General features: G+C 39.5%; 1 protein-coding gene across 1 annotated transcript in view; it reads right to left on the bottom strand.

Moving 5' to 3' along the window:
- Positions 1–8,837: 8,837 nt before the first annotated feature.
- Positions 8,838–26,273, bottom strand: part of MYPN (myopalladin) — a 72,459-nt gene continuing 55,023 nt past the window's right edge. Inside the window, exons 13-20 of the mRNA XM_026852049.1 lie at positions 18,902–19,123; positions 18,238–18,387; positions 17,225–17,304; positions 16,571–16,697; positions 14,850–15,057; positions 13,979–14,144; positions 11,695–11,828; positions 8,838–9,620 (exon numbers count right to left, since the gene is read on the bottom strand). Of these exons, the coding sequence (XP_026707850.1) occupies positions 9,451–9,620; positions 11,695–11,828; positions 13,979–14,144; positions 14,850–15,057; positions 16,571–16,697; positions 17,225–17,304; positions 18,238–18,387; positions 18,902–19,123 (1,257 nt within the window). The 3' untranslated portion in view covers positions 8,838–9,450. The remainder of the gene's footprint in view (positions 9,621–11,694; positions 11,829–13,978; positions 14,145–14,849; positions 15,058–16,570; positions 16,698–17,224; positions 17,305–18,237; positions 18,388–18,901; positions 19,124–26,273) is intronic.

The following is a 26,273-nucleotide window of genomic DNA, read 5'->3' as shown; positions in this document are numbered from 1 at the left end:
AGTTTGACTGCTGATGTCTGTTGAGATGGCGGCAGACTTTGAAGCTGAAGGGTACTTCTGCTGAGGGGAGTTTCCAGAAACAAGCCCTTGCCAGTGTAAGCTGTGAGGGAGAAGGAGAAAAGGAGCCGCTGGCCCGGAACAGCTGTTGGTGGGTTTCCAGCAGGGAAGGCTGGTGGGTTCCCTGCTGGCTGCTGCCATGTCTCGTCTTTTAGAATTCGTTCAAATGACAAATGAATCGCTTTGATAGGAGTTATTTTCAACAATTAAGCAGCTTTCCATGAAAAACAGAAGCATCAATAGGAACTAAGCCCTGTTTTGGGGGAGGGGGACTCTGCTGCCGGAACAGTTGCATACAAAGACCTGACCTTACTGTCTGTCTTCTCTCAGAACCCTTCTTGACGTCTTGCCCTTGGTCACTGTTGTGCAGACCAGTACATCTCCCGAGGCGGGAGTTGGACTGTCCACGGGATGAAAGCTGCTGGGACAGACTTTCAGGCTGGGTTAAACACACGTAGAAGAGGCACGGTGTATTCTGAGCATCTCTCTCCTTTAAACACTGGCATTCAGGAATATTTTTTAATAAATATTTTATCCTCTCTAAAGGTAATTAATAGTGTTAATTATTAAAGTTGGGCTTTTGCTTCTTATGAATTACCTTATATCTTTATCAGCAAACAGCAGATTCAACCTTCTGGGAATATCATGTTACTCACCGATTTCTTTGCAGAAGTTTATATAGAGAGACTAGAATTAATTGCTGTCCATCAAATAGCCAAGTCAATATTGTTTGAATATTACTCATCATTAAGTGACAAGATTTTGTATGCAGTAAGAATCAATACAATCCTTAAACAATTAGGTGATGTGCCATCTTACACTGATTTATTAGCTGTAAACTTTATGCAGAGGTTGTCTCACCTGCACTGCTAGCACAGTAGTGGGTTTTCCATCCTGAAACGGGAATATGATACAAATAAATCATGCAATTATATGATGTGGAAATCTTGGCTTAGTGAAAGAAAGCATTCCAAACCTTGGGTGGGAAGGGTAATACAATACAGAAGTATGAATACCAGAGCAGAGTGCAAGAATAGTACTGATGGGTTTCTGCACTACTGGCATATAATTTGATTTCGTGGGACATGGCATTGCAGTTTGTATGCAATTTATGTAGAAAAGTACTTAACACCCATTTCTCTTCTGATTTTGTAGGTTGGGTTGTAATTTACTGACTACTGAATATGATGGTAGATATAATTATAAAAATAAGGGGTAAGTGAATGATTAGATGATAGTAAGCTAGCATAAAGAGGAACAAACCAACCCAAAACATAAAATATCTGTGGTTGTGTTACCAAACATTATTAAGAATTGAAACCAAAGTCCCAAAAAGCACTTCAGTGCAGTAAATATCCTGTGAACACTTTGTAAATTAGGTCATTGCATCAATCTCTGCTGTTGCGTAATGTGGTAAGATTACAATCCCCATTCTCTTCAAGTTGGTTGTGCTAGTGAGAGATGACTGTTTTACTGGTCTCTTTATCTATTGATAATAATTAGTAATATTATTAGTGGAAAAACTGATTTTATATAATGTAGTATTTTTTTTTCTTGGTAGGGTGCAGTGTTGAGCTGGAAGTTGAGATTTCCAATTTATTATAGGTACTGAAGGCAAGAAATTCTTTGTAGTGTACAGACAGCGGTCTGTCTATTGATGATCTGTCAAAGCTTTTTGGGGAGTGAATCGGGGCGAGGGGGAAGGCTAACCATTAAAAATTTTTTTCTGAAGGCAAGCAGATATTATCCATGCTGGTTTGTACTTCACAAACTCAAGTATTCAGGAAGTCACTGGGTTCTTTTCATAGCTTTCCTTTGCAAACACTTCAGTGACACTTTGTGAACTTGACCATTTAATTCGGGTTTGATTATTGCTCCCAACTATTTGTTCCCCACTGGCTGTTTGATGCTTGTCACGTCATGTCTGTGACCCTTCTTCTGTACTGGACTTTTTTCATACGGGCATTTGAAGCTCCTTCTCCTTAAATATTGTTTCCAGTGGGCCTCCGGATGAAACAAAAGCTTAGAGCTTGATGTGTTCTTAGTGCCTGAGTTTTGTCTGCTCATAAAGTTTTGTTCTGCCGAACAGCAGTGGAAACCTGAAATACTTCTATTTGTAGCATCAGTACATTGTACTTCTAGAACCGCGTTATTGTGAAAACATTGGGATGAGAAATGCTTACTTCATTCAATGTTTGTTGCGTGCTACACACATGCACGCTTCGCTCTTGAAATTCAGTGTGGAGTTCTCATGAACTGTTTGTGCAAAATTAACATTCTTCTAAAAGGTTCAGACTGCAGGGTTTGAGATACTCTGCTTCTATGATTCTTTGAATCATATCACCCTGTTTTGACAAGGTGACCAGAGTTATTTTTGAACTCGGAACTGGAGTGACATTTTTAACTGCAGTGACTTTTCAGTGGCTGCAAGCAGAACTAGAGTAGCACGTTCCCGAAATGCGTTAGTAACGAAAAGTGGTTTCCTCCTGTCTAAGTATTGAGGTCATCAGTGGCTGTGTATTAGCAAGTCTTACAACTTTAATTCTTCCCAAGTTTTTAGGCTTCTATTTTCCATCTCACCATTGATAAGGTATTTAGGGCACAGTCCATCTTATGCCATACACACTTACATGGTAAAGCTCAGTTCTTGGCTGGAATTCCTAAATGGTGCTGCAGTACAAACTCTGAAAAGTGAAAATGTTACTAACCATAGTTATAGTCCTGTAAAGTCGATGACGTTACAACTCCTTCGCGTGGGGAAACATGAGATTTTTACTATTTAGCTAAGTTTCCTAATCACTGTTAGGTAGAACTTCCCTGGTGAAATCTTTGTGGAAGTCCCTACTGTGATGGGATTCTTTAGGCACAAGTTTAAAAAAATCTGATTTCCAGTCAAATTTTTGATTTTCCCAAACAAGCTTCTGCCTTAAGATGGGTACCCTTACGCTTAGGTTTCCAGCTATTTGAGCTAAACAATATGAATGCAAATTTCTGTCATTCAGGAGTGAAATTTATCTAGATTTTTAAAATTCAGTAAGAATTTACAGAACTTCTTCTTTTTGCACTAAATATGTTCAGCTATTCTATCTTTACAAAATACCCAGGGAAAGAAAGAATGCACTGACAATAAAGACATGTTTATTCATTGAAGAAGCAGTCCAGTGTTTCCTCTACACAGATACCTTGCAACAAACATTGATTTCACCCGATACTTGGACACTTTAAAAAAAAAAAGATCTATGTTTTGAACTTTAATTACATTTCAAGTAACTGTGGCTTTTAAAAAAACCAAAGCAACTTCACATGTAATATTTAAATATATCTTCTACCAAAGAGCACATTTTAATATTGTCTACTGTATTTTTCTAATTTGTAATTTGGTTTTCATTTGTACAGAAATTAGCATGCAAAATATATCTTATACAGAATTTGCTTAAAATGTCTGCATATGTAACTCCAAGAAATAAGTTCATTTTTGAATGGCTTTCTGCAGCCTGGGGTGTGTAGTCAGAATGTCTTCAGTATTTTTCCATTTCTTTGCAATGTTGCCTGCTACTAATGGATTGTGTGATCCGTCTCTGAGCAGAATTTCCCACTGATATAAATGGAGAACTCCACTTACATTCACAGCACATATGACCCAAGATTTCTTTGTATTATGCGATAAACGGTTCTTTGTATCTATAGTGGACTTGAAGGATAAAGGCATTAATAAAAGCAGCTTGTGTTGTTCAGAGGAAATTATAAAATGTGTAGTAGCTGCTTTAGCTCGTGGGGCTATAGCTGAGCTAAAATGGTCTTAAGAACATTGTCTGTGAGCTAGCAGGCACAGAATTACATAGAAATCAAGCCAGGTAAGAATGGAAATGTGGTTACATGGCAGAAAAATTAGTACCAGCAAATGTAATGGGATGCATCCTTATTTTTTACTTTGTTCTCTTCTGTATCCCAGCTATGAGATCCAGCTTCCTTCAAGTGTTGTCTTTGCATCTGCTGCTCATCAAAAATTAATTCCAAAGTCTGCTAATGGACCCTTATACAAAGAATACGTTAAATCATTCAAGTTGAAGACATGTATAAGGAAGAGCGAAATTCAGTTGTGGTAGGTTGGTTTGATTTTTTCCCTCATTCAATTTTCGCTTGTTCAAGTGCTGGATTGAAAAACCCAAGCTATAGGTTGAAAAAGTAAGTCCTGTGTAGCAGGTCTCCAGTGCCTTACTGCACAGAGAAACTTCTCAGTGGGTTGGTCTAGACCTAGTGAACAGGTATTGCAGGGGGAGTGTGTGGGCTGGGCAGCCGGCGTAGTAGTAGACAGATTCTCATGAAGTTTTGAGACACAGTGCCGTTCAGCTACGGTAGTCTGTAGGTAGAAGTGCTCAAGCACAGGCTTTGGATACTAATTCTCCAAGATACTGAGAATCTGGCAAGTCTACTGACCTTTAAAACATGCAAATTGCCCTAAAGACTCCTTGGCTTCTGCTCTGGTGCCCCTGAGAAAACTTGTTCTTTCAAACTTTGATGAAGGGGCTGAGTTTATCAGAAAAAAAAGCACTTAAAAAAAAAAAAAGCGCACTTTAAAAAAAAAACCCAAACCACTTAAAAAAAAAAAAAAAAGCAATTTAAACCCAAAGGAAATTGATACTAAGAATTGTTTAAAAAAGCAACAACTACATTTCACAACTACCTGCTAGAAGCATGGCTAGTGTATAACTTGACAGTATCTTATGATTTTCTTCTAAATAATATAAGATGTCATTCCATTAATCGGCTGTCACAGCAAAGTTCTGAGGAAACCTCTGGTCTTGTTGCACACTCACAATTATTTGAACACGTGAAGGACACAGTCGTATGCAACTCTGAAGCATTTATTTAAATTCAGGGGAGACAAAGGGAAATACATTACTGAACAGGCAGGTGTGGTTTTTTTTTTTTTTTCCCTTTCATATGCAATTAAAATATACTTTAAAACTGACATTAACATTTTTCTTCCCAGTGAGGATGACTTTGGATCAAAAAATAAAAAATATCAACTTTAATCAAGAAAAAAATTATAAAATATAATTTTAAGGCTCAAAGTGACAACGTTGTGTTGGAAATAGTAAGGCAATTAACAATGATTCACTTCAATATTTAACAGTTGAAATATTTCATTAAGGTCTTGCTAATAATTTTGTGTGAAGACATCTTCCAGAAACTAACACTTTAAAACCTGGTAGCGTTAAGAACACAGTTCTTAAAGGTGTTCTTATTGCAGATTTGTTGCTTTGAAGTACCTATGATTACTGTAAACAGTTGGGATCGGCAGTTATTTACATAAAGACTGCATAGACTTGGCTTTTCCTATTTGAAGTGTGTGCTCTCATCTTCTCCTGACGTGAGGAGACGTGAGGCTTTCAGAATGTATGCTCCCCCTCCCACGTGGAAGCAGAGGAACTCAATCCAGCTGTTTTAAAGCAAGAAGTCCAGTGATACCAATGCAAACTGCTACGTGGTGCCGCTGAGAACTGGGTTTGCACCAAGCTGGACCAACATTTTAAGGCAAAGATAAAACTTTTGCAGTCTAGAATTGCAATACAAAAGTTATAATTTCTGCTCTTCTTTGAAAGTTACTGTGCCTCTGGTCGTATGCAAAACCAGGACCAGGAGGAAACAGGAAACTAAATAAACCCACAAGATTTTGAACCAGAAACCAACCAGATTACAGACCTGAGCATTTCTGTATCTCACTGATACAGTGCTACGCTCCACACTGCGGTGATCTAACGGACTTGTGGAAGAGAATAGCTAACACTGACTTCAGTGAAAGTTCTAGCATTGATTTTTGTTGTTGCAGCAGCCTGCCCTGAATAAGAAATGAAATACTGTGTTGGTTCGAAGTCAAACGAGTTACTCAGTTAAACAAAAGCAGTGGACAGCCAAGCTGTTCAGGAAGGGGGCACAGCTGCAGTCTTTAGTGTGTCTCGACACAGTATGATGAGATAGTGCCATCTTTCCGAGGACACCAACTCACAGCATCCCATGGTTTGTGACAACACAGTGTTGTCTCTGCTGCTTACACAAGCCTTTTTCCCTTGGCTTCTCCGTCAGTTAACAACACAAACATGATTTCTGTGTCTTTTTCTAGCAAGTCTTCTTTGTGATGAGCACATCCATACTACTAATGAACAGCATTTACACGTGTTCACATAAGCTTCCTTTACATACTCATTTTATGGGCTCAGTATATGCAGAGGAGAGATGTCCTGTGGCAATATTTAATGACTACGAGCAAAATTTAATGACTACAGGCCGTTTGAGCTCAGATTCTGATTTTGTTTATATCAGATGCACTGAAAATAATTGAAATTACCGATTCTGCATTGTGTAGGGAGATGTGATGGGATACTTTTGTTAGTAAATACTGTCAAGGAGAGAATGTTACAGTTCAGCTGACAGGTTTTGGTGATCCACTCTCTGTAGCCTACCTCTCAGTGAGACTTCTGGGGCCCCTTCTTGAATGGCTGAAGATTAATCCTTGTTTTTTTGGGAAAAGTCTTTCAGAAGTAGCTTCTTGTCCTCCCACTTCCTAAAGCTGAACTTGAATGTTAAAAAACATCGTACCACTTAATCCTCAGCTTGTCAGTTCAGGTTATAGTGATGTGAGTTTGGAGACATTACACTGAAATAGTGGAGAAAAGGTTGAAGAGATATGGTTTACACATTTCCTCTGTGCACTTTGTCTTTTAATTTGTACTGAGTTTTTGGCTGTGTTGTCTGACGTTGTAAAATGTGAGAACCACTACTACTGTCAGTAATATTAATGATTCCAGCACTGGTAACCAGATACTTGCTAATAGTACTAGTATTCCTTTCTTCCAAACTATGTAAAGAACTCTGATTAAAGTGATCACTCTTGTCGCTACAGTTGCCTCATAGTTTATATCTCAGACAGAAAGGAAAAGATTGTGCTTGCCTGAATTAGTTTCTACTCAGTCAATCGGTAACTAATCCACATAGGATATTCAGACAGGCAGTGGAAAGGGAAATAATTTCGGAAGTACAGAGTAATTTAGGTCTGAAGGAACCTCAGAACCTTAGGTCTGAAGGAACTGGTCCAACCCCTCACTCATAGTCAGACAAGGGGGCCACAGGGGACTTCTCAGCAGACAATTGCTTGACTAAGCCTGTGATATAAAGCCTGATGACCGGTATACAACTTGGAATACTTTGGATCAAAATCTAATCTTCAGTCCTGGCATGAAATAATGGGAAGACTGGGGCTGTAGATGGGAGTAGAATTTCATCTCTCGTGTCTTAATATCCCCTCCTCCCACTTCCCAACAGCACTGGATTAAACAAGCAAAATCCAATAACTTTCCTTGGATTATTTTCCCAAGACTAGTTACTAATACAGGAAACTTTACATTTTGGATTGCCCAACTCTGACTCAGTCTAGGTTTAGTTTTGGAATCCCCAAGCCATCCTAAAACCAAGTGAAAATAAGAGAAGCAGAAGGTACTCTATCCTGGAAAATCAGACCCACGATGTGTCTTACATTAGTTACCCCATAGCTGAAGTCACTTGAATCAGCGCATCGTTCTTAATAGCTATTAGTTTTCTTTTGTTTGCCAGGGAGGGGGTACAGCACGGCTAACAACTGGTATTTCTACTTTCCCACTGAAATACCTGCACCTTGTCTGTGTCTCAGGAGAAGAATGTGTTTTAGCTTCCTGGTTTGTTCAATGTGGGGTGGATGGCCTGAGATTTCAAACAGAAGCATGAAAGCTATAATGATGGGTTTGTTTTATGGTCTTCACTCAGGTGGGAATTGGAACAATACGAGAAATTCACTTCATCTAAACCCTCAGGGAACCAACAGTTAGAGACAAGATAAGCTGGATCTGCCGGGAACCCAGGGAGAGGCTATCTCTGTCCCTCTCTATATCCAGTATCCTGTTGCGCTTAAGATAACGCCTCGTTGTTTTCTTTGAGTATGTAATCTTCTAAAGTTACATTTTTAAATTTGAAAAAAATCCAAACAAGGTCTAAACCGAAAGTGTCTGTTAATTTTTCTTTTCATCTCTGTGACTTTGATCAGGACTTTGTTGCCTTCTCCAGCCATGTTGAAAGCAGTAAGAACTGCTTGAAAACAATGTCCAAAGAAGAGGGGTAGCAGTGATTTAAAGATTCAGGAAATCACCTTAGATATTCATGGATCCTAAGTGCTGTGAGGTATTAATACAACTTTATAGATGCTAAATATATTTAAATTAATCATTGTGTTGTCACTTAACACCTTCTGTTGCATGTCCATTAAATTGCCTTATTTTTATTGCTACTATTAGGGGCTTTAGCTCTTTCAACATAACTGTTGCTTAACTTCATAACTTTTGTATATTAACAGAATTTTCTGTCTTTGTAGTAGACTCCACACTTGTGACTATTTCCTAAATGATGGTGAAAATTTAATTTCCACCAGATCATAATTTCTTTTCAGTTAGTTAAAGAAAATGAGCTAAGATGGTAAATGCACTTTTCTTTTAGTCACGTTAAAAATCAGGAAAAAGAGACCGGTAGTTAAAAACTGGTTACAAGCTTGATAACATCTGTGTTTAAAGGCAGAGAATCACTAACATTGTAAAGAAAAAAGTATGAAGCACATCTGGAAAATAATTTCAACTATGGGCTCTAGAGAACATGCTTCAGACAATAGGAATTTTGGTTTCCTATGTTAGCATCCTATGCACGTGCCCTGTGCCTTACTTTATGAATCCTTACATCACGAGTACACAGTTCATGGAGTACACACGCACACAAATATAAATATATAGGGTATACCTACATGAAACGCTACATTTATCTAGTCGAGTTCAAAAATTCCAAGATTATCTGGCGTAATAATATATAAAAATGAGTTACATCTTTTCTCTCTAACTTGTGCTTTGTGATTATCTGGCATGTTTTTTGGAATTACATTCAAAGTCTGGTTGTTTACCCTCACTCCGGATTGTTGTTATCGTAACGTCAGCGTTTTCACTGGCAGTATTCCAGCTGAGCATCACCAATCCTTTACATGGTTTGCTACAGCACAGTAGCTTTAGTTCAAGCAGTAAAAGTGGTATTGGCTTTTAGGTGCTGAAAACTATGTTTACTATGTAATTCTTAGCAAACTACACAGTACTGAATTTATTGCACGACACTCCATACCACGATTATCCTGCAGTAAAATAATATGCAAAAGTCTTGTGTGATATGTTACTTGCAACACTTGCAGCAGCAGTACACAATTACAAACAAGTTGCTTGTAAACCTTGAGCATCTTGACTTGTACCTGTTGTTTTGTGTTTGTTTTTTCTTCTTTTCTCCCCCACAGTTCTAGTATCTCTGCAGGTGTAACGAACAATTGTTTGGTTTTCAAAGTTCTTCACTCTCCACCACCTTTTGGGTTGGGGATGCAAACAGCATAGGGCTTTCAGTAGTTGGGAAGGCGGAAAAAATTTCAAGTCCTTGACCGGTGAGGTTTGCATACCGGCTGCCAGCAGGTCGAAGTTTTATTGGTTGTGGAATCTGATGGTGCCACTGAGCTGAAACAGAACAGGCTGTGTAAACCTTTAATTAAGTTAGCAGTGAAACAGAAATCAACGCACACAGCTGAAAAGTCGCTTCCAACATCCTTGAAGAGCGCACAGCAGTCTTGTTCCCTGTTTGACGGTCTGGTCCTTCAAATCATTGACATAGTTTGTATGTTGAGTATTTTTTTTTGAAGTCTACAGAGGGAATTCCATCCCTGTTCAGTTCAATGACAATGTTTACATGGATTTCATTAAGTCCAAAATTTAATAATTTAATCTTTGGAGCCTTCTCCAAAGCTCACACAATCAAAACTAAAAACATACCATAGCATGAACAGAGGTGAACAGACTGGACATGGCTCTAATTTTGTACTACTCCATCCTCTGGGGGACTCTTCTTCCCATTATTTTTTTTTTTTTTGGTGGTATTTAATTTCAAAGTAATAATATGGGGAATTTTTTTAAAGAAGTGATTACAATTTTTATTTCCCTCTACTACTTATAACTAGTAACACGTTTCCTAAATTTTTTAAGTTACTGAAAGAAATGTAATCCAAAGACAGATATTCGGTAATTTAAAAGTAACATTCAACATGTTCCCATATGAATAAATACCATTATGATTTTGTAATAATATTTAGCTATTATATAATACTTAACAGTTATTATTCTCAAAACACTTCAGAAAGGGGAAATTGATATTTTCCAGTATTTATCCATACAAACCCTCCAGGTCTGCATCCAAACTGGACAAGCATATGTGTCAGCAATTAAAATGAAAGGGTAAAAGTTAGATTAGTGTGGGACACCTACAATCTACATGACAAGCATTGATAGGAAGTGTCTTTCCATGATGAATTTTGACCCAGTCTATCTGGAAAAAATTGAAAAACCCCCTCATTTTTTCTTGCAGCTCTCAATTTGTTTCTATTTGAACAACACACTCATTGTTTACTGTACTTTTTTCTCTGCACATGTAATTGCAAATATCAGACCACGCTTTCAACCTCCCAATCCCATCCATTCAAAGTAGCATAAAGAAAAACTATTTCTGTCACTCCCTTTGCTGTGTAAAACTTGCGGTGTTTGGAAAATATGGTTGGAATCAGGAAGCATTTCTTACTTTCCATCTTTTTCCTGTTTGTACCTTGAATCCTTCATATGAAAATGTAATTATGAACACTTGCATCATTTAGATACCTAAGGAATTCTTTTTTTTTGTGTGTGGTCTTTATGGAATCAGGCTCTCACCAGCCTCCTGTTGAACTTTACATTACTATTGTCGGTATCTCCACAAGGTGGCGGAAAACTGACAGGGATGCACTTGGTGACTTCTTTTTATCCCTGATAATTAAGTGGATTTAAAAAAAAAAAAAAATTAGAAATGTGTTGTTTTCTTTCTTCTTTTCTTTTTTTTTTTTTTTTTTTTTTTTTTCTTTGAGGGTATGACTATAACCCAACAGTCTGTGGAATATGTCTACTGTTTCATTATGTCGCTTAACTGGTCAAAGTACACTCTTAATCTAGATGAATTTTCTTAACTATTACATCTTGCATAGATACAGAGCGATGAAGCGATGTGCTGTAGTTCTTGAGCTGGGCTGGGGCGTTCCGTGTGCTGACAAAGTAGCCTCCATTAACTAGGCATAATTTGCATCATACATGCTCCATAGAAGAAGGGATCTACTTTCTTGTGTGCAATGTATTGTTCCATATCAGGTCAGGACTGTAGCACGGGCATGTGTCGGAGGGAACAGAGTTAAGGTTCAGTTTGAATTCATGTTTATTATATGCTTATGTGTCTAGGGAATTTGGAAAGCGGAAAATGAGAGTAGAGAATATTGTGCAAAACTCCTCTGTTTTTTTCTCTTTGCCTGCCTTTAATCTGATGCAGGAGAGCTAATTTGGCTGTTTAGCTGTATCATCACACCTCCTCCTGGTGGCCATATTAAGATGTGGCCATGCTATGACACTAATTTCTAATCCATGTCAAACCCAAAAATTTACAGACTAAGAACTAAGTGAGGGCTGGGACGGGTCAAAGAAAATGAATTCGGATTTGTTTTATTTACTAAGCAATACCTACCGTATATGTCAAGTCTAGCAGTACAAGAGACAATACCAGCTTCATTTTTTGCAGACAAGGTATACCAGCCAGCATCTGCTTTCTTGGCAGGTTGAATGAGGAGACAGACATACCCTGTTGTATCTTGATGCATGCTGGGAAAACATGTGATTTGGAATTAGTATTTCTCAAGAGCGTATCGACTTTGAGATTTTACAATATGTACATTAAATATGAAAGAGATGAGTCCTAACTTTTATTCTCCAAGAGGTAGAAGTCCAAGACATTTATAGTCAATAGATTTGCTTTCAGTCCAGCCTCAACCTATGATCAGAGTAGCTGAAATCTGTTCTTGCTCTTCGCAGTTGTGCAAAGCCGTGGCATGACCGCGTGAGCTGAACTGTTGCTTTGTCTGTGTTAATATTATGATTGTTTATTGAATTCCAGTGAACTAAACCCACACAAAGCTGTTGTACAATCATACCATATTTTTTTCCTAGATCAGAAGCTGGAAGAATAACATAACAAAATACAAAGCCTTTCTTACAAAGTAGTGATACTGTTCACAACTGTCTTCCGGCACCCTTTTAAACGAGAAAATGACTGAGTGGCAAAATCTTAAAGATTTGTTTGGCCAACAGTCTAAAAGAAATCTGCTTCATTATTCCCTAATCTTCCTTTGCTCTTCAGTGATCCAAGACTTTCTGGCTGCAATTTAAAGGGAAAACTATTCAGTAGTATATCCGAGAACAGAGGCTCCTCTGCTTTCTAGGCTGTGGTTGGTCTTTTATATCAACCCAAGTGTTTCCCTCATTATAAAGGCAGAGGTGGGAGATGAGCACCCTCAGAATACTTGGAAGCTGCAGGAAGTTCTGAAACTTGAGATTTTGTTTCCTTACGAACTAGAATGAAACATCAAACCACAGAATTTCAGGTCAAGAGCACACTTTGTGCTTCTGACAGCTCTAGTATAAAAGGGAACGTTCACCCTTTGCTCGCTGCACTGCATAATTTCCTTTATGTTGTGGGTGCAGTGGTACAGAAGCTTATGCATGTCCATACCGTCATACAAAAAAAGGTCTCTTGGATTCAAGCAGGAAGATAATAGTGAGGCAAGTTAGGAACAAAGAAGGACAGTGTGCCCATGGCTCAGGCGGATCTGTGCAGAGGCCTTGGGGGCAGGCAGTCTGGTCATGCCAGGCTGACACAGCAGAGGTATGTTGGTTAGCCCCTGGCACTGGGAGGTGTGGGAGGTGTCCCTTAGTCTGTCCTCATCTGAGCTGAAGCAAAAAATTTGTTTTCTAAGCTTCTGTGAAACAACTGGAAATGAGGCATTTTAGGACAGTTATTCATTTTGCGTTAACGAGTGCTTGCGTGTGTATAACCATAATTCCATTATGCCATGAAAGTACCAGTACTTGAAATAAATCCTTGAGTAATCTGCCCAGAGGCAGAGGAATAGAGAGTACGGGCTGTAGATCAGAGCCAGGTGGGGGTTTTGGAGAGGACGGCAGTCTCGGGGTGGGGACAGGCAAGCTTTCCCTCGTTCCTAACAAGTGCTGCTGTGCAGAGTTTACAGAGAGCCTGCAGCGTGTGCATGTGAAAATGCTGTACTTCGTGATCTCAGAGACCCGATGGCTTCATCGAATCATCAGTTGGAGCCAAGTGAAACAAAATATTAGGAATCAGATTTATGCTGAAGCAGTAATCTTTAAAAAATAAACGAAAGCAATTAATTTCTCATTAATTACAACCAGGCACATTATTTCATCAGCTCTTCCTTTGCAAAACCGAAAAAGTCGTGATGAATTTGAATGCCAGAGCTGAACTCGAATTTTGTAAGCATGGATCAAATTCTTTGCCTACGTTTGTGACCAAACTTTGTTATCAGCCTCTGTATCTCATCTGTTAAACTCTCTATTGTCCTGTGCTCTGGGGCATTCAAAACCATGTTCTAACTGTTCTGAGTTTGAATTTATCCATAGTTGGAACTAAACTGGAGAAAAAAAAACAGCTTAGAGAGAGAATAAGCTGCTAAAATGCATTAAAATACCATATCATAATATCTTTCATAAGAAGATGCATATGCTGTGGCAGGCCTATGGCCCGAAAGGTCTATCACCGCTCTCTGAAGCAGTGGAATATTATGCTCCATCCTTTATTCTATTGTGTTCTCACAGTGAAGCTAGCTTTTAAAATCTTTGTGTTGTTTTAAGAAGACCACCTGTACTTATCACACAGGTTTTCATGGCAACCACTGGCCCAGCCACAAGAAACTCCAAGCATGGGTACAGCGATACAGTACCTCATCCTCTCTCTGTTTGATGGGATGGTCTCATTATCCTTCTTCCAGTAAAATATGGGGGGTGGCATTCCCACAACTCTGCACTCTAATCTGACAGGGTACCCTTCAGGAACACCGCAGTTCTGAAGCTTCTCCAAAAACATGGGGGCTTTTTTTACTTCCTTTGCTGGAAAAAGAAAAAAGAAAAAAAAAAAAGTTGTCGAGCAACAGATATTTTATTCATTGTTTTGCTTTGAACAGTATGGAAGAACAAGACCAAAAATTATTCTTGTGATATCAAAATAGGTTGTGGATTTTTAATGGGATATTGGAAGGGAAGTGAAATGCCATGACATAGCCTCTGTAAGGGAACATAAAGCAAATAATAGACAGAACTGATGTTCGTAAAGGAATGTGTGCATATCTAATGGGTCTAAACACACTGCCACTGCAGGAAATGAATGCCAGATCCATGAATTTCAATATCTCACATCTTGTAGAGCTTTAATAAAGAACAGTGTTCCGATTTGTATTCTTCTATTTAAAAATACTTTTAAACCCATAAAATTGGAACTGGAATCTAGGAGTCCTCAACATATTTTATGACTTCAAACCCTAAGCATTTTCTGGGGCCAAAGTTGAGAATGTCATTTTGCCAAGACAAGAGCAGTGAAGTGATGAGACAGAATTCTTCCAGCCCTCTGTTAATAAAAGGAGTCTACCTATCGAGTGAGCACCAGATCCATTCCCTTCCATCAGATGAGTTTTATAGCTGTTGAACTCTCCTGTTATCGTTGGATTAACTATTTATTTATACTTGTCTGTAGGGAAAAGTCGAAGAAGCATGCACGAATAACTTCAGCATTGAGACAAGCTTTTCAATGATTCTTACCTACAACAGTGAGCTCCAGACTAAATGAATTTTGTCCTGCTTTATTAGTGGCAAGGCAAGTGTAAGTTCCAGCATCATTTTGGGAGAGAGGATCAATAAGCAGAGAGTGAACTCCAGTCTCTCTGACCAGCATCTTGTGGGTGCCATCTGGTAGCACAGGTTTGCCGTTCAGAAGCCACGTCAGGTCTGGAGTTGGTAACCCACTCACCTAACAGACAGTGAAACAGCTAGAGACAAATGTCAAACTGACAAATCGATTCTAGTAAATTCGTAGGTAAGCCTCTTTTTTTCAGGTACCGTCTGAATGATGTCAGAATCTAGAACAAAGATTATTTTTTTTTTTTTAAATTTCTCAGCTTCTGTTTTTCTTCTGATTAGTTACAAAAGGGACAAAACCAAACCAAACAAACAACAAAATCCCAAGGAAAACAAATACATGAAATGCCTACATTTCTCTTAGTCAGAAAGGAAGAACCTTGGTTATATATCAGATTCACAAAAGACTCTTAGTAATCTGCTAGTTTTCTTTTTTTTTTTTTTTTTTTTTAGTTTAATAGAGAAGAAAAAGAGTTCTATACGAATGACTTTGTATTTAATAAAATTTCATGAAGGATGATATAGTTCTCTGTAGCTGTTAAACTTCCATGTTTTAGAACACTATAAATTAAGTATTTTTTTGAAAGATTATTAGATTGTATTATAAAGTTCCTTCCAATAGATAGAAGTACTTACTCATGTCCAAAATATTGCTCTCCAAAGTCTATTCTACAAACCGGAGAAAGAGGGAAGTGGAACTTGCCTGAACGAGGACTGCTGTCTTCCAGGTTTGTGCAATACCAGACATGCTTTAAGGTTTCACAAGCTCTGCCAGGATAGCAGGGCTAAGAATAACCAGATTCTTTGGCATGCTCCCTAGTAAACTTTACATTGTAAATTAAGTAGTAAGGAATCTTGTTCTTCTTCAGGGCATTAACTTCTGCTTCAGAACTTCTACCCTCTTCAGGGTAGGAGACATTCTGGAGCACGGAAGAAGTCAGTGGCAGCACTAGTACCTTTGCTGTGCTACTGGGATATAGAGGGACTGCCAAAATATGTTGGAGCGGATGAATTTCTTAAAGCTGTTCAATAACAGGATGTTCACTGTGTGTACTCTAACCTCTGACAGCTCTCTGATGTGGGGATTTGAATCTGTAAGTGGGGGATGTTTCTGCATCTGTGCATGCTGGGGAAGCATAAACTGAACTGGGCTCGGTTCCCTCTTTTCAGGGAGTATTAATCTTCAGTAATTCACTCTAATACAATGGGAACAGTTGTTTGTACAGAATACAACACGCTGAATCCTTTCTTTCTGATAGTTTTGTGCTATTCTGGATTATGTTCAAGAATCTGATAATGGAGCAGAAGGACCTGTCATTCCCAGATGTACTTCTGGAGTTTGCACGGGTAAAGGACACGGTGAACATATCTAGTAATTTGAACAACCTTGTTGTAAGCAAGCTTTCTATTCCTGGGGCGCTCTTCATTCCACATAACATGTGTTGAAAAGAAATCCCCTGAATCAGCTCAGGGACAATGGCAATAAGAAATATTTTTTTTTAAAATGAAGCATTAGAACTTTAACAGAAGGTGTTCACGCATGCAATAAAGAACATGAGAACATGTTTAGCAGTACATGTAGAGAGGTAGGGAAAGTGAGAATGAACAGAGGGAACAGTCAGTACCTTACAATCCAGCCTACAAAGTCGCCCTTCGTGTGCTACCATGTCACCTGGAGCCTGTAGAAAGTATGGCCTGAAAAAGCGTTCTTGAACCGTCTCTTTGTCTCCTTCTGGCGCCCGAGGTCGTGTTCTGCAACACAGAAAATTGCAGGTATAGGTTTGGAAGTCAAACTTTTTTTTTTCTGATGTTTGAAAAAAGGAAGAAATTGTGGGAAAGGATGATCAGATAGCTGGAATTGAATAAAAGGGCAGAAAGAAATGGACTGATTGTAATTTAATACTTGCATTATTTCCATTTAGAAAGATTATCAAATTAACTATGCCGTGTAGTATTGTTGGATTCCCAATCTGTCCTCCACTTCTTTTTGCTTTTTTTTTTTGACAGAATTTCATCTTGTTAACCCATCCCTTGCCTTTAACTCCACTGCAACAGGTAAATGAAATAACACCTTACACTTAAACTTCCCCATATTTGAAGCTGACCTTCAAAACTATTACATTCCAGAAGTGACCTGTTGGGAGGGAACTGCTGCAGTTATCTCCATTTTATGGCTGAGAACTGAAGTACAGGGTGCGCTGAAGTACAGGAGCAGGTTAGTTTGAGTGCCTTCAGTAAGAAGCATAAAGAGGGTCTGAAGGACTTGTCTTCCCTTTTACCTGTGAGGCTGAATTGTTGATATTCGGCCCCGAAGAGGGATACTCTGAACCATCAGGTGGCCTGAACAACTGATTCTCCCCTGCAAATCACAATGGAAACAGAATTAATAGTTACTTAATAGCTCATTTTGTTTAAAAGGATAAATATTTAACATTTACGGTGCATCCGGATTTATTTTTGCAAAGTAACTGAACTGTAGTGTAAGTATTACTTTTTCAAAGCAAATGCTGTTAATGTGCATTGGAGTGCAGCTGAGGAGGGGGTTTCTTTGTGTGTCTCCAGCGGGGTGTTTCTCAGACCCTTCAAGGCCGAGGGAATGCACTGAGCAGTGGTGCTGTGTAAACCACCTTAAGCAGTGCCTGTCCCTGCCCGTTCATTCCTGCCACTGTGTCTCCACCGGTACTAGTACTTTTGTACTGGCATACTTGTTTATGTGGCCACCCAGAAACTGAAAAGTAGCTGGGCTGAAATATAATTCAGAAAAAAGGAAAAATTTAAACTGGAAAAAGTTGCCTGATCTGCCTTGAGCGTACTGCTAAATAAACAGCTAAGCTAGCACACAGGGTGAAGGAGAATGGTACTGGGGACGGGACTATTATCAGAACCACATCTTTGCATCCTAGATAAAGAACACATGTGTTTGGTAACACTTCTTAATTAGATGTAACTTTTTGTTTCCACTTGCTCTATTTTTTTCTGCCCAAAATGTCATGTCTGTCTTGTCACCACATCTTAAAAGGTAACTATCAGCGACGGAAGGGGGACTCAGAAGACAGGGCAGGAGTTATTAATGTGAAAAACATCCTTAATGATTGCAACTGGGATATGTAAGAACAGGTGGGTGGTTTCATCATTCTTCATTGCATGGTTTCCTCTCCTATCCTCCGAAGCAACTGATTTTTGATACAGTCACCACCTGATGTCAGACTAGGTGGGCCAATCTGTGTTCCTATTAACGACATTAGAAACAGATGAAACAAGCTTTCCTGTAGAGGAAAATAAAACACCTTACTTGTGGGTTTGCAGCCATAATTGTATAGTTGCCATCGTCGTCATTAGTAGACGCTTCAATATGTAAAGAACATGTGCCATCCTCTTCTCTGTTCATTTTGAAATGTGCGTTTTTCTTTGAAATCTGCTTGCCATCCTTGAACCAGTATACCTGCAGTGATCAGACCCACCCCCCGCCAGTGACTTAACACTTGCTCTGTAGTGGAATAGTGACTAGAAAAAAAATGTAGATAGGAATATAAGATAAGTTGACTAATTTCTAGTAACAATTTTAGAATATTATAACATCTGCAGATTGGTTACGATGTGAAATAGAACGATTTCAGGTTGAACACAGAAAGCTGCATATCTCCTTTATATAGCTGGGCCTGTCAGGTTCTCTTTTCTTGGCTATAGACACATCCCTGCTTATCTCAGATCAGTTCTCATCTCTCTGAAAAGGGGTTTTATGAAGTTCTCTTTCTCTTGGAGTCAGGTGGCTGTGAGGCAGTCCACAAAGGGCTGAGAGATGCTCAGGAGCAGATCTTGTTATTTTAGAAAGTGGGGAGGAAGTAGTTTGTTTCAGAGCTCTCTCTAAGAGCCACGTTCTTAGAAGTGAGGGATGTATAGAATATAGCAAGTAGTTGATTTTTATTCCTTTACTGCTAACAGTGAGAATGACCTACCTTGGGAACAGGTATTCCAACTATTTTGCAAGTGAATGTAATAGGAGATCCTTCCATTACCCGAAAATGCTTGAGTCTCTTATCAAAGATGGGTGCGATGTATTTGCCTGTAGGGATTTCCTCGTGGTGGATTTCATCATCTGATTCATCCACCGGGGTACGTTCAAGGCGAAATTCTATTTCGTTCATCAGCCTCTGCTCAAAGCTTGAAATCCTGTATTCCTGCAGAGTGAGAGAGGCACGGTTCTGAACAGGACAAGTCGTGTGCTGTGGGAGTTGCAGTTATTTCTGCTTTCAGACTAATTCTAAAATGAGTGAAAATAAAAAAGCCGACATAAACCAGGACGTATTGAAACAGTCTGAATTTGGTCTGCAGACACAGGTTCCCACTGCACCTTAAGTCTGCAGAATGCAACTAATGAAACTAAAAAATCAAACATGTCGTTTTTTCAAGTCCCTGTGAAGTAACAATATTCTTGCACACTGTTGATCAAAAATGGTCCTTAAAGTATACCAAATTTTTGAGGATTTTGTGTTCTAATATTAGTCATCTGCTAATTACAGAAATGAATACTATACATATTCAGAATAAAATAAGGAAAACTATACCTACTAAAAGAGTAATTTGCCTTCAGGTTAAAACCTGACCAGATTTCTACCTGGTTTAACTGAGGAAGCAAAACATATCACATTTAAATCCTTAGAAGATTAAACAGATGATGCAAGAAAAACCAATGTATTCCTACATAGACGACCGTTTCCACATGGTTTGATGCGATGATGAGCCTCCGCCTCACACCTTGTGACTGAATTAGAAACCTGTTGCTACTTAGCTGTTTTGCATGATGGTGTCTCTTGTCTAGACCTGGAGGCATTTGGCCAAATGTCTCTTGCTGTGACATGTGAAGCTTCACACCAACAGCCAGCTTCAGTTTTTGACACTAAACCAGTGTTTATCCTGGGCAGGGTGGAGCCCTAAAGATACACCTGGACGGACTTTTTGGGTAGCAGTCGCTGCCTAGCTACACGAACATACACAGCTGCAATAATGTCTCGCTGAAGTCATTATAAACCATCCTGTGGGGACACATATTACCATATGTAGGCCTGTAGAAGTAAACAAATCAGTTTGCTCAGACCTGAATTTATGCAGTTTGTAAGTCCAGAGCTTGTGTTCCTCCTTCTATTGAAGGGCACTGACACTCTGCAAGCAGACTTACGTTTTATTCTACTTTTGTGGCAAGCTTGGCGCTTCAGAATCTCACTTTAATCTGTCAGATAGTGCTATTATGATGGGGTTTGTTGCTTTGTTACGGGAAGGAAATGATCTGTGGCTTGGAAGAGAAATACTTATGCAATTCCAAAAGTGTAATTCTTACATTATAAATAGATTTTTAGAAACTGGTGAATAGTAAATAAGGACACAGTCTATCCTTAGATACATACCATTTGCTGAAAAAACAAGGTTCAGAAAATGTGTCTTGTCTGAAATCTTACAGAAAGTTAATTAAAGGACCAGCAAATATCCCAGATCACTGGGACTTTACATCCCTGATCATTTAACCGTTCCATCATACTGTTGATCATGGTCTTGACCAGTAGTTCCCCAAGGTCAGGGAGCAAAGATGGAGAAGCAGCACAAAATTTTACCTGATTTCTTCTGAAGTCTTCTGATTTCTTCGGGAGACCAAGGGGACAGGAGTGGCCAAAGACTGAGAGGTTACAAAGGAGTTTTAGGGAGACGGGAGTCTGTGAGACTTGGGGGTGAAAGGAGCAAAATGTGGCAGCCCCAAAGTAAAAGAAGTTGGAAATTGCCATGGTGGAATACATGTCCTGGTAATATCTGATTTTGGTACTGTAATGGTAGATGTTGTACACTGGTCTCTTCATCTGAAATATTTTTCAGGGGTTGCTGTAAGGTCAGCTCTAGTAAAGATTAGCTATGGTGAGAAAAGGCAGGCGGCTCAGAGCAGGGAGGGAAGGATTTTGATGAATGAGCTCTCTCTGCTGGAAACTGAGCCCTCCTTCCACTCCGCCTGCATCTTCTCTCACATCCAAAACAGTTCGATCTGCATTATCTGGAAGTCAGCAGACCAGTTATTTACTTCCCTGTGAACTTTACCAACAATTAACATCATTCTTTTATGGCAGTGTATAAATCTGCCACTGGACTATCTTAGTTGTATAGTCTTCAAATTTATTGAGCTATATGCACATTGCATTAGACCTACAAGGCATGAATGTGATGACTTTTTTTTCAGAATGATGTAACTAATGTCTAGATCAAATTTTTCTTTAGTTCTGGTGTCTGTGTCAAAAGCAGTGTGTTGGTTTTGTCTGGGATAGATAATTTTCTTCCTAGTAGCTAGTATGGGGCTATGTTTTGGGTTTGTGCTGGACACAGTGTTGATAACAGAGGGATGTTTTAGCTATTGCTGAGCAGTGCCCCCACAGAGCCAAGGCCTTTTCTGCTCCTCACCCCACCCCACCAGCGAGGAGGCTGGGGGTGCACAAGCTGGGAGGGGGCACAGCCGGGACAGCTGACCCCGACTGGCCCGAGGGATGTCCCAGACCATGTGGTGTCCTGCTCAGCATACAGAGCTGGGGGAAGGAGGAGGAAGGGGGGGATGTTTGGGGTGAGGGTGTTTGTCTTCCCAAGCGACTATTGACTGTTACGTGCGACGGAGATGGCTGAGCACTTGCCTGCCGTTGGGAAGGGCTGAATGAATTCCTTTGAATGGCTTTTGCTTTACCTGTTAAACTGTCTTGATATCAACCCATGAGTTTTCTCACTTTTACCCTTCTGATTCTCTCCCCCATCCCACCAGGGGGGAGTGAGTGAGTGAGTGGCTGTGTGGGGCTTAGTTGTCAGCTCGGGTTAAACCAGAACAAGCAGGTTTTGGAAATGAAAATTTCTCATGATGAGAATAATGTTTCAAATTAAAAAGGCAGTGTTGTACTTCTAATACATCCTCAAAGGTATAGGTGAAGATTGAGGAATCATTGCTTGGTCCCTGAAGTGAGTTTTTCATCATAATGGTGTTCTCTAGCAGAGGGAACTAATGGGGCTAGGAAGGCATTACCATGACACTTTCAAGGCATCATGTGAATGAGTAAGGTGTTGACTCCAGAACAAAATGCTACAAAGTGGGGTTAAACTGCAACGAAATACTGCTTGCTAATGGGAGAGTCCAGTATTGTTTATATATAGTTGAGTTGAGTCAGCAGATTTTCATACTGATTTTTTTTTCAGATTCGTTGCTGTCCGAAAGAAGTCGTGATATGTAATCAGAAATTAATAGTGTAGGGTTGCTGTAGCCATGATGGCCTGCAGATGAAACCAAACAATGCTGATAGAGACAATTAACATCTTTTATTTCCTCTACTCCAAAGGTACAGGTTTGTCTTAAGTTGTCTAACCAACTAACATAAATTAAACTTAGAGCAATTATTTTCGAACTGTAATTAACCTAATGTTTCCTGCCTCTGTTTTAAAACTGAAAAAGCTTTATGTGAACACAGTGTATAATTTTTTGCCTGACTGATGTGCTGAAGATATTAACTTCTTAAAAAATTTGCTTCGTTAAGACTAAGTTAACATTGCTGTGAAAATTTTAACACCAACATACATATACTGAAGGTGTTATACCAAACTTCTTATAAAGAACGGGAATCTCTGAAATAACTAGAAATACACGGTTGTATAGAGAATATAATCTTGGGGGTTTTTTTGCTTGTTTGGTAGATTTTCTTCTAGGATCAGTAAGAACAGAAAATAGTTGTTAATATGGCTTTCTGAAGAACTGTTTTTATCACATAAGCCATAAAACTATTTCTGAACGTGATTACATAAGTGGAGTAGGACAAAGTGTTTGCGGTTGTGGTTCAGACAAGTATTTCATAAAGCATCACACAAAGAACAAGTCAGCTGGTACAATGTTAAAACTAGGCTTCAGTTCAGCATACTGAGGAGACTAAGGGAAAGAGTATAAAGGTTCAAGTTCTGGTTTTGGGTCAAAAAAATAGGGTTCCAGCTGCTTTTTGGCAACTTTCCTGGAACATGAAATTTTTACAGACAGAGATTCACACACTCGTTTAATATAGTATCCGGATATTTAAGATTGTGCCTTCTCCCAGCTAGAAAGCTGTAAAATTCAAGCTCTTATCTAGAGGTGCAAATTTTCTGTACAGATTATAATATATATAATACATATATATTATAATTGTATATAATTCTCTATATGCTGAGTGGACTGCAACTTTTGAAACCTGGATATTTCACTTACATGCCTTAGGAAAAAGGGAGTAGGCAGCGGTGGTTGCATTAATACTGTCAGGGTATAGCTAGAAGGGTACAAGAATTAAAACCAGCCAGAGCAAAGCCAGGAAATGTGCTGCTGAATATGTGCCTTAAGCAGTTCTGTACCATTTTTCTCTAGTCCTTAGTAGCACCTTGTAAGTGAGCTGCACAGCGTTATTGCCACAGAGACGTGTAGTGTACTCAGTGTGTGATTTGACAACGAAGCTGAAGCAGTGCAGCTGCCAGCTTGTGCTAGCAGCAGTGTTCCCCCGCTTCCCTCCCTGCTCGTATTCATATGCTCCCACACGTCCCTCCTGCCATCACTGGCGGTCATCCAAGCCCACAGTGACCTATTCTGCAGGAGTGAGCTGGAAGAAAGTGAACTCAAAAGGAAAAAAAAAAAAAAGAAAAAGAAAAAAGCCCAGACAAGTTCTAGTGGAAATTTGGGGCGGATGGAGAAGTGAAATGCAACTTCTGGGGAGCTGCTGGCCTCTGCACCGCCTTGGCAATCTTGCTGTCGGGTGCTGCTCAATGGTTGTAATTTGACCAGTGTGGCAAACAAAACCTTCTCTCCATGCAAGTATTGTCGGAGGTACGGATTCACATCATTTTATCTCTATGTGGCCCCATCAGCATCGTTTTTTGAGCACCTGACAGCAAGGCACCCTTCAGGGCAGGGCTATTACCTACGTTTTACGTAGGAGAAATTGAGGCCTAAAGAAGCCAAGTGACTCATTAAGGTAACGCAGAAAGTCTGTGACAGCACAGAGAGTTGGATCTTGATCTCCTAGATCACGAGTCAAGCAGTCGAGCTCCTGGCCATTGTGCTCCCTGAGAACCTTTTTGGCAAATAAGGGAATTGATAGACTGGAGTAATTTCTGTAGGTTTCTACGCACCTTCGTGTGTGAATATGAGTTCTAAAATCCTGCACTTGTTGAAGTTAAAACCTATCTTGCTGTTGCCTTTAGCAGAATTCAGATTTTAGTGGAAATACATGCTAAAAGTTAGTAGAAGCTTTTGGCATCAAAATAATCTGATGTTAGAGCAGTAACCCATGGAGATTACCACAAATAGAAAGGCTAGAGGAACTTTATTTGAACGTTGATTCTCATATACTGTATAAAGTCATAATCCTCTTTGCCAGTCATTGCCAACTCCAGACAAATTTCCCAACTTAATCCCAGTACTAGATTGGCTTTTTTGACAGAGTTTTTCTAAATCCAGTTAACAGTTTATCTAAGAAACTGGCATATATCGCATCTCAGTGTCTGTTTCCAAACTGGAACACTCTTTGGCTTTAAAGTCTAATCCTGGCTACTCTGACTGAAATCTTCTGTTTAGTTTGGATTCTCTCTCCTTCCCTCTGTGTCCCCACTCCTCTCAGTGGTGGGAATCAAAAAACCAACAGATCCAACAGGAATACTTTTCTTCACTTATCATGTCCCGTGAAGAGGTATCCCTGAAGCAACTTATTTCTTGCAGATGAATGATGTTGGGCAGTCTTACGCATCGTTTTGTTTCTACGTGACATATTCTGACCGAACATTACTAAGTTATTTTACTTGTAAGGAAAATAAAAGGCCCAATGGACTAGACTGACAGATTTTGGGAAGTGTAGATAACACTGGCTGTGCTGTCCTTTCATCAAATGGTGCAGTAGCCCAGATGCTCACTGGGGTTACTAGACTTGTCTCACAGGATTTCAGCCTCAGACTCCCAGGAGGAAGCTCTGAGCTCCATGCTAATAAAACATTATGGGGCTTGTGATAAGTGGACAATGAAGTTCTTTGTCCTTGTTCTTTCACTTTGCCGAAATACTGAAACATCCACCACAACAAGGACAAGGATCCAGGTGTTTGTCCCGGTTCCTAGGCAGGAGAGTCATTCTCTTTTTCTCTTTCTCAGTCTGTCTCTGTTTCTTTTATCCAAAACAAACTGGAAGAAATGATTCTAGCAGCTTCCTCAAACCACCGTAACCATTAAGCTCTCAGAAATGTCCTGCTAAAGGAGGGCCTGTTCCACACTGCCTGAAAGTGTTCAATTTTATTCATTAAGCCGGAGAAAAGTGGGAGAAAGGCTCAGGTCTCCTGTTATGGGAGCTATTTTGAAAGGTGGAATTTCCAGATTTTTATCCTGCTGATAAAGAATTCTTAATTATTTGTGCATCCTGGGACAGCACCAACAGTACACATACCCACCAGCCAGAAGTTAGGTTGCCCTTACGGGAGCTGAGGGTTACCTTCGTAACTCGACTGTCTCCAGGCCAAGGAAGAAACTGAGTTAAATCTCCTGCATCCTGGGATTTGTCCTAACCTCTTCCTGCAATGCGTAAAGCGAACCCTCGTTTAGCGTATCTTCTGTTTGAAAAAAACTGAGCAAATCTGACTGAAGACGTTTGGTATAACTGAACCACATTTTTTTCAACACTTCTAATTGTGAAATTTCACCTGGCAATGTAGCATACTGCCATCTGCATAAATGACAGGTATGGTGCTTTTTTCTGGTAAAAATGACGGCTTGTTATTGCATGTACTTGATCAAAGTGGCAGCTAGAATCTTAGCAAAATCATATTTGTATTTCTGTCAGCACCGCATGATTATCATAGCTGTAGAAGACCAGAGACTAATCTGTTCTGTCTCATGCAACATCAGCAAAATTACCAACTATGTTCTGATTCTGGATTTCTTTATAGTTGGTGATGAATGATGTGCCGGATGAAACAGAAGGAGTACATCTGGATTACTTAGATATCATGCTGAGCGCATAATGCTGACACTTAGGAAATTCGTGAATTGTAAGCGAAACACTTTTCATATGGAAGTCAGTGATAGATAATAAATAGAGCGCCAGAATGTAAATCACTCGTGTTCATTACTGCACTTTATATAGTAATATAAGACAATACCAGTACTTTAAGGCAGAGACTCGTCATCTGCAGCTCTCATTCTGGATGATCCCTACCCGCTCTGCAGATACTGTAAATGAGACCAAATGCTGCTATTGAAATAGGGGGTTACAGTACAATTCCCTCAATAAAAATATGCTATAGGACACATTTTATGAGAAGGAA

This window comes from Athene cunicularia (assembly GCF_003259725.1).
Source record: "Athene cunicularia isolate RWA chromosome 6 unlocalized genomic scaffold, athCun1 chr6_part2, whole genome shotgun sequence".
Lineage (NCBI taxonomy): Eukaryota > Metazoa > Chordata > Aves > Strigiformes > Strigidae > Athene > Athene cunicularia.
This window is presented reverse-complemented; position numbering and strand designations above follow the sequence as displayed.